We start from the raw sequence: 8,394 nt of genomic DNA on the forward strand, positions 1-8,394 counted from the left end.
ATGAAGCTCCGCATATAATAGATGTAGACGAGGAGACGTGGGACATCCGTGGTCGTGGACAGAATATATTCAACCCGAAAAATGAATACGGTGAGTTTTTTTGGTTTCATTGCTCGATTTTGCAGTAATCTTAAATTCAACAGTCATAGTAAATATTTGTTTCCCCTTCGGCATTGGTGTTGGCAACAAAGTTAAAGGAGGGCAAAAAAAAAGTTTAGTCCGTAGCTGCAATTGTAAGTGAACAACTATTTTTCTATATCTATATACATATGACTGATTTTTTTGTTATTCTTAAACGGCTTTTTTTTTTGGTGAGTCTTAAACGGTTTTTTAATTGTTGTTTCTTTTGCTTTTTTGCACCATGAATTTAGCTAATGCTCCAATGTTTGTTTCATCCGCATTTCTTGGGCACTGCGAATTTTTTTTTTTGCACCATGGATTTATGAATGCAAAAAAGTTGTCATTTTTTCTTATTTTTCATAGAATCTTGAGCATTTCATGTTTCTGCAATCTGCATTTGGTGATCATATTATTACCCTATATATCAAGAAATCAGTACTGTAGTCATGTGGTTAGAGTAACACATACACATTTTACATTATTCAAGTTTATTTTATTTTTTATATATAATTCATTGATGAAGGAATGTAGTGGCATCGCCAGCTGCAATTTTTTTTCCATTGAATTGGGGTATTACTTGATTTGTTTGTTAATGATTTTTTACATTCATTGTCACTCAGCTGGAAGGCCTGATAGGTTTAGTTTGGCCGTTCACCATGGGGGTATATTTGTTGGCGAAGAATATGTAGGGGGTATGTTGAATTATGTGGATAATTGTACTATCCGGCAATTCGAATTGTTGGACTTGTCATCCATTGTGCTTAAATTAGGTTATCGCAGAGAATACATTTGTGAGTTCTACTACTGCCATCCTTCCCACAATCAAGCATGTCATGGCACTAAAGTTGGTCATCCTCTCGAACCACTTATTGATGAGGAACACTTGAAGAGATTCAAAAAGTTGGCTAACAAACTAGAGAGAATTGTGCATGTTTATGTTTTGGAGATCACCGAAGTTGAAGCGAGAGCCCGAAAGCATAAGGACCAAGAGGCATATATGAAGGATTATTTCAGTCCTAAGTCGAAGGGTGTAGTGATAGAGGAAATCGACGAGCCCCCTCTGGTTGTGTCGAAACAGAAGCCGCTGAAGAAGGCGAAGGTCAATCCTGGAATACCTTTGCTTGAGTGGTATGAGCAGGATGTAGAGTTCGAAGACTATTTAGTGAGTAGTTTGGCTAAAGCACGTGAAGAATGGAGAAAGAAAGAGGTAGATGAATCAAGAATTTTGAAATTTTTGATGGATGAATTTAGTGCAACTGTGGAACAGGTACTTGAATTTAGGGTACTGCATGTGTTATTATTTTGAACCTAAACTGAAATTTATTTTTTGGGTACTGCATGTGTTATTATTTTTTCGCACTTAAACTGAAATTTATTTTTTGGGTACTGCATGTGTTATTATTTTTGAACTTAAACTGAAATTTATTTTAACTGTCTCTTCTTTTGCATTTTTTTGTAGTTGAGAGATGATCGGCCAACCTTACAGCCCGAAGCAACACTAGTTGATACACCTTCATCTGTGCAAGTTGAGGAGCAAGCCCCACAAGAAACAGTAGTTAAAGTAGTTGATGTTCAGCCAACTGCATTTGATTTTTTTTTTTGAATTTAAGGTGTACTAACTTCATTTGAATTTTTTGTAGCATCGTGTGGCAGCGCATAGAGTAGAGAAAATTACTGATGTTCCATTTGAACCTACACAGCCGCAACCATATGTGCAAGTTGAGGAGCAAGTTCTACAGGAATCATTTGTTCAGCCTGCATTTGAGGAGCAAGCCCTACAAGAAACCGTAGTTGAAGTAGTTGATGTTCAGCCATCTGCCTTTAAATTTTTTTTGAATTTAGGGTGTACTAACTTCATTTAAATTTTTTTGTAGCATCGTGTGGCAGCGCATAGAGTAGAGAAAATTACTGATGTTCCATTTGAACCTGCACAGTCACAACCAAATGTACAAGTTGAGGAGCAAGTCCTACAGGAATCATTTGTGCAAATTCAGCCAGCCCCACAGACTGAAACAGTTGGTTATAAAGTGGGTATCGTATTTAATATTATGAAATTAGTGGTTACTAGGAGTTGATGAGTGTACTAACATTAGGTATCTACTGTGTTGTTACGTTATGTGGTATAGCCTGTTGAAGTATCATCCGATGCACCAGGCAGTGGAGTGGAAAGTTGCTTGGGAACCGAGAATGAAGTGTATAGACCCGATTTGAATAATTTGTGTAATTTGTGTGAACCACATGAGTATTCGTTCATTGATAACTTGGTAGAAAATTGGGAAAATTGGGAGCAATACCTTGAAAATTGGGTTGAAGGTGGAGCAGGGCAACAGATGAAGGAGAATGTTGGCGGAGTTGATGTTCAAGCTTCGCAAAACTTGGCCGATGCAGCTCCTCTAGATGATAACTTGGGCGGGGGCAGACCCCAAGTTGAAGAGGAAAACCTAGCTGCAGCAGGGGAGAACATAGTGGGATTAGAAGCCCAGACGCCTCAAAGTTGGGAAGATTGCCCTCTACACAACGAGGGTAGTGATGAAGATTCAGACGATGATGTTGTCCAGGTCATATCTGTCAACAACATGTGTAGAGACGAGCAGCTCTTTTCTTCGTACTTCGAGGAGCTAGTCCGGGCAAGTACTGATGTTGAAGTAGATACTTCTGCAAACCCAAGCGGTCCCTTAATAGCATCTGGTTCGAATGCCTCCAAAACCACGAGGAAGAGATCATTCTCAGCAAAAATTACTAAAAGGAAGGATGATGGGTGGCAGCTGGCAGAAGAAGCCGACATGCTTAATGATTTGGCGAATACCGATCTACATGACACAACTGATCTTGAAGAAGGTAAGCGTAGGACCAATATTCGTTGTCGCACATTCACTCTCACTGATGGCTTGCCGGACTGGAGTGTTGGGGATGTGTTCGGTGATAGAGAGTACATTAGGGAGACACTCCGACAGTATTCAGTGTTGTCGAAGAGGGATATCCACATCAAGGTCAATAACAGGAAAAGGTTAAGAGCTGTGTGCCTTGGACGTGGCTGTCAGTGGTTCGTTTACTTCAGGAAGAATCCCATTCATAACATGACAGACTATGTTGTACAGACGATGAATAGAAGACATTCGCTCACTTGCTCCAGGGTACAGAATAATCGATGGATCACGTCGAAGTGGTTAGGGCAACGGTTCATAGAAAAGATCAAAGCGAACCCTCACATTCCACTGACAGCTATTCGACAATGTGTAGATGAGCAATTCGGATCAACTATCAGCAGAATGAAGGCAAATCGGGCTAAAGAAACGGCACTGCAGGGCATCTATGGAAAGATTGGGGATCAGTACAAGAGACTTTTTTACTACAAGGAGGAGTTATTGAGGACGCATCCTGGATCAACTGTCCACATACACTACGATGATGAAAGAACGAGCTCGAGCTCTGGCCCTCGGTTCCGTAGGATTTATATTTGTTTAGGGCCATTGAAGGTTGGATGGAAACGCTTTTGTCGACCAATAATCTTCCTTGACGCATGTTTCTTGCGTGGGATGTACAAGGGTCAGCTCTTCACCGCTATCGGCATCGATCCCAACAATGGATGGTGGCCAATAGCTTGGGCAGTTGCCGAGACCGAAAGCTACGAGCAATGGCATTGGTTTCTGGATTTCCTAGACGAGGATCTGGATGTATCGGCTAATCCTCCTAGATATGTTTTTATGTCGGACCAACAAAAGGTACAACATTTTCTATTGTATATGAAGTATAAATTTTGTATTTATTTCAATTTACTTTATGCAGGGCTTGGGTATGGTAATTGGTGAAAAATATCCACAAAGCGAACACCGATTTTGCGTACAACATATGTACAACAACTACAAGAAGCGCTTCTCCGGAGACATATTGAAGAAGAGGATGTGGGGGATTTCATCTAGCACAACGGTCGTGGAGTTTGACCAAAATATGGATGCAATGCAAGTGTTCAACACAAATGCACACCAGTATCTGACTAGAGTTGCCCCGAAGGAGAAATGGATTAAGGCCTTCTTCTCTGAGCACACTCTTTGTGATACACAGGTAACCTACTAACTGCAAGTACAGTACAAGGTATTCCTTTATATTGACTTCACATTGTCAATGATTTTAATACGTGACACGTCGTGTAGCTCAACAACATGTGTGAGACGTTTAACTCAAAGATTGTTCTTGCTCGAGAGAAGCCAATAATAACCATGCTGGAGGAGATTCGAACACGGCAGCTGGAGCGCATACAGATTAGAGGTCAGTGGGTGAAGAACTATGATTTCCCGGTACCTCCTGTGATCAAGGAGATAATTGATAAAGCAGCCGCAGAGTCGACCTCGTGGAGATCGTTGTGGAACGGTGAGCATGAATACCAAGTCACTGGCCCTTATGGTCAGTTTGTGGTGAATTTGCAAACAAAGAAATGCACGTGTAGGCTTTGGCAACTCAGAGGTATCCCATGTGTGCATGCGGCAGCCTCCATTTTGAAGATCGGCGATTCCATCACAGATTATGTGTCTGACTATTACTCACGGATCCGCATGACTGCCCTCTACGAGCATGTCTTGTATCCTATCAACGGGATGGAAAATTGGCCTAGATCGTCGGAAGTTGGTTTCGAGTTGGTTCCCCCTAACACAAAAAGGCAACGTGGCCGCCCACGCAAGGTTAGAAGAGAACAAAATCAGGTATGAGCACTAAGTTACCATAATACAGATACATCTTTGTAGTAATTAAATTAATTAGAAATAAGTGCATGCTTTCTATCCTCTTGCAAATAAGTGAAATCCAAACAAGTTTTGCAATATTATACTCGTATAGCCTTTAACTTATGCCACATCATTGTGATATTCTCACATCTGATTCCATTTTTTTCCAATTTTAAATGAAAGCAAAATCAGTTTATACATTTAATTTGATAAGTAGGTACTTATGTTATGCTACAAAAATCAGGTAATGCCACTAAGTTACCATAATTTTGCTTGTTGGGAAACACAGGTACAATATCGTGAGAATGGGGTCGAAGAACTTATGCGGTCAACCTTGATCACGTGCAGTCGATGCGGTCAGATAGGGCACAACAGGAGAACCTGTCAAAACGACCCTCGACCACCGACACCGACTAGTCAAAGGAGTGGAGCATCTTCTAGCCAGCCGCAATCTGGTGCGGGACCATCTTCAAGTCGATCAACTGCCGCACCGCGGGTTGCTCCGGCCAAACAAGCACCAGCAGCTGGGAGAGGGCAGCCTACTCAGGGGACAGCAGGAGCGGCAGGTCCACCTCGTCCAATAAGCGTCACCAGGAGGGCTCAGAGGTGTGGCCGTCGCAGAAACGCAGATTAAACTTGTGGGTGTCATTGTGGGATTTTGTTGTGGTGTTGTGTTTCATTTTGTGAAAATCACGTGCAGTCTGCCTTGTTTTGTCATGAACTTTGAACTTTACGGACTTCGATTGAAGCCTAGCATTTCAGGTGGTTTTTTATTTTTTGGACATGGTATCCCCATGGGGATGGCAGACTGGTGATGATTTTTGTCAGGTTTATAGTGAATCTACGATCCAGCTTTCGTTTGTTGTAAGCATAACAATCTACAGTTTATGGTTATGAACTTTGCATAGATATTTTTGTCTTTCATGTTTGATATGTCTTACTTTTCGCAATCATTTTAGGGTGTTGAAATTTAATTCACGTTTTATTATCGCCAATAGTACCAAATATAATTCACATTTTATTATCACCATCAGTACTAAAATAATAACAAATGTAGTACCAAAATATTAACACACCAATAGACATTTTATTATCACCATTATACGAAAATAATAACAATGTAGTATCAAAATAATTAGTCGTAGTTTACTATTACCAAAATAATAACAAATGTAGTGCCAAAATAATAACAACTGCAGTACCAAAACCAATAGTACTAAATAATAACACCATTACTACCAAAATAATAACAAATGTAGTACCAAAATAATAACAAATGTAGTTGTCTTCCCCAAATCAACTGAACATAATTGTATTACACTAAGCTTCCAATAGACGGATCTAATTTACCAAACTAATAACCATAGCAGCAATTGCAACAACTAAAGAACAACAAGCAACACATACAAGAAAAAATTCTTTCCCTTTACATCCAGCTCCCACTGTCCGGCCACACTTTCGATCTTCACAACTTTGTGATTCAACTTCGTCAACGTCTTCTCGACGAATCTGCCCAACAGAATCCTTGTCCATCGACTTTGGATAACACCATTGAAAAAAATGACAACCCCCAACCTTACCTTTCTTCTCGCAAACGAAGTACAACATACCGTAAGATTCTCGTCGTGCGTCAGCCACTATTTTGAGACTTGCTCTTTGGCGACACCAACAATTTTCGTACTCAACTCTAAGCCAACGACACCCGTTTCTTCCTTCACCCGAGTAACTTTCGTAAGTACTTGACAACCTAGACATTGAAGAAACAAAGAAGAAAGAAGGAAATGAGAGAAGAAATAGACAAAAGGGGAGTTGAGTAAAATATATATATAAAAAGGGAAAAAAAAAAGTTTGATATGACTTGGTGCTAAAATTCAAATACAGTAGTGAGGCAATCTGCCACAATAATAATGACATCAATTGGAATTACAAACCTGCCCTCTGGGACATGGATGTCATTCTGAATTGGAAAGGGGGTATTTTAGTGACGAGGTACCATAAACGATATAAAATAAAGATCAGGTACCGTTTTCGTGCGAAAGTGAAAGATAAGGTACCATTTATGTAATTCACTCAAAAATAAAATATTTGCTTTTCAAGTGCGAGATATTATGTAGCGTTATTTTGTAAGTTAATGAAGAGATAATAAAATAAGAGAAGATGAAAAAATAAAGATGATGATGTTTCAATTTTGGGAAATATTTCATTTTTAATATAACAATCCAAAAAGGAAAAAATTTCGTTTTAAATAGGATAGAGGGAGAGAGTATTAATTGTATGATGTAGCTCGTAAGAAACCATGCCCTTCCTCAATTATTCACAAAATGATAAAAAAAAAAAAAATTACTTTCAGTACAAATTATATTATAGAGACATAATTACTTAAGTTGAATTTTTTTTAAAAATAATCAAAATTAATTAAAGCATGCAAATAAAAATGTTTTTAAATTGGAACACAAGTAATTTTTTTTTGGATGCTTTCATTTGAGTTCCTCTATTTTAACTCATGTCCTTAATTGACCAGAAAAATATCCGTAGACTAATTTTGGTTGTGGTACCTATTAACCCATTTGCAATTCGGCTGGAATAAGATAATTAAATTGTCACGAAAATAAGGAGGAACTCATAAATTTGAATTGGGTGATACATGTATAATGTATCTACATTTAAATAAATTAATTGTGTACTTATTAAATTGTGAATACTAGCATCTTCTACTCCATATCCAACCAACCCCCCTTCTATTTTAGTTAGCTAGATTCAATTTAGCCACAGTTTCAGTTTTGGAGTGTCCATTGAACCAAGCCTCTCTTTTATTGGTTTGTAAAAGAATAAGTGAAAAGTTAGTAATAATGACTGTCGAATTGATATCCATAATTCATAATTTTCAACTTATTGCATCCGACTAAATTGCAGTAGAGTAGGTCTGTAATCTTACAACTTTAATTTAATTATCAGAATTGTCCTAACTACAGTGGCATAGCAATAAAAATAAAACTATTTTCTGTGGTATTTAGGTGCAGGGTAAGGTCCCCTTTCTATTCAGTCATTTTCTTGTACCTTCTTCATCAATCCAATGCCACCAACTACACTGCAACTTTTATTTTTAGCTATTGTACATTCAGCAGTTTGCATTCAATTTTACTACTACTCCTACGTATGCATACATAAATACGTACAACAGCTGTAAAAAGAATATTCTTTAATCTTAATTATGTTGAAACCCCATATTATTTGTCTCACATCCACTCTATAGTAATCATGTCTCATATATATCTATATATGCTTGGATAACCTGTTTTTTTTAAGTTTTTTAGGGGATCTATATCATTGTATCAATGTAGATTTCCTTATAGCATGTATGGAGGTTCAATGTACATTCCAGTTCGTGGTGCGCCGTGCTTTCGACTGCTGCTTTTTCTTTCTAACTCTGTTGGTTTTGCACTTGTTGTGTTGTTAACACTGTTGAATTTTTTTCTTCCGTTTTTTAATTTGTGTACTTTGATGGTGTTGTACTCTACCTCGTCATTTTTTGGTAGTTTGAGATTTTTGATTTATC

General features: G+C 38.3%; 2 protein-coding genes across 2 annotated transcripts; both read left to right on the forward strand.

Annotated features, from left to right (window-relative positions):
* Positions 1 to 691: 691 nt before the first annotated feature.
* LOC148926629 (uncharacterized) lies at positions 692 to 2,419 on the forward strand. The gene is made up of 6 exons (XM_089059195.1): positions 692 to 1,387; positions 1,580 to 1,681; positions 1,761 to 1,916; positions 1,995 to 2,135; positions 2,247 to 2,314; positions 2,389 to 2,419. The coding sequence occupies exons 1-6, from the start codon at positions 713 to 715 to the stop codon at positions 2,417 to 2,419; spliced, it is 1,173 nt and encodes a 390-aa protein (XP_088915321.1). The 5' UTR covers positions 692 to 712.
* On the forward strand, positions 2,137 to 5,736 carry LOC125208875 (uncharacterized). The gene is made up of 4 exons (XM_089058665.1): positions 2,137 to 3,842; positions 3,907 to 4,182; positions 4,272 to 4,817; positions 5,128 to 5,736. Exons 1-4 carry the CDS (start codon positions 2,451 to 2,453, stop codon positions 5,470 to 5,472), a joined length of 2,559 nt encoding a protein of 852 aa, XP_088914791.1. The 5' UTR covers positions 2,137 to 2,450; the 3' UTR covers positions 5,473 to 5,736.
* Positions 5,737 to 8,394: the final 2,658 nt, after the last annotated feature.

The sequence above is a fragment of the Salvia hispanica genome, chromosome 5 (genome assembly GCF_029641045.1).
Source record: "Salvia hispanica isolate PSC_SH4W2 chromosome 5, Shi_PSC_v1, whole genome shotgun sequence".
In the NCBI taxonomy this organism is placed as follows: Eukaryota; Viridiplantae; Streptophyta; class Magnoliopsida; order Lamiales; family Lamiaceae; genus Salvia; species Salvia hispanica.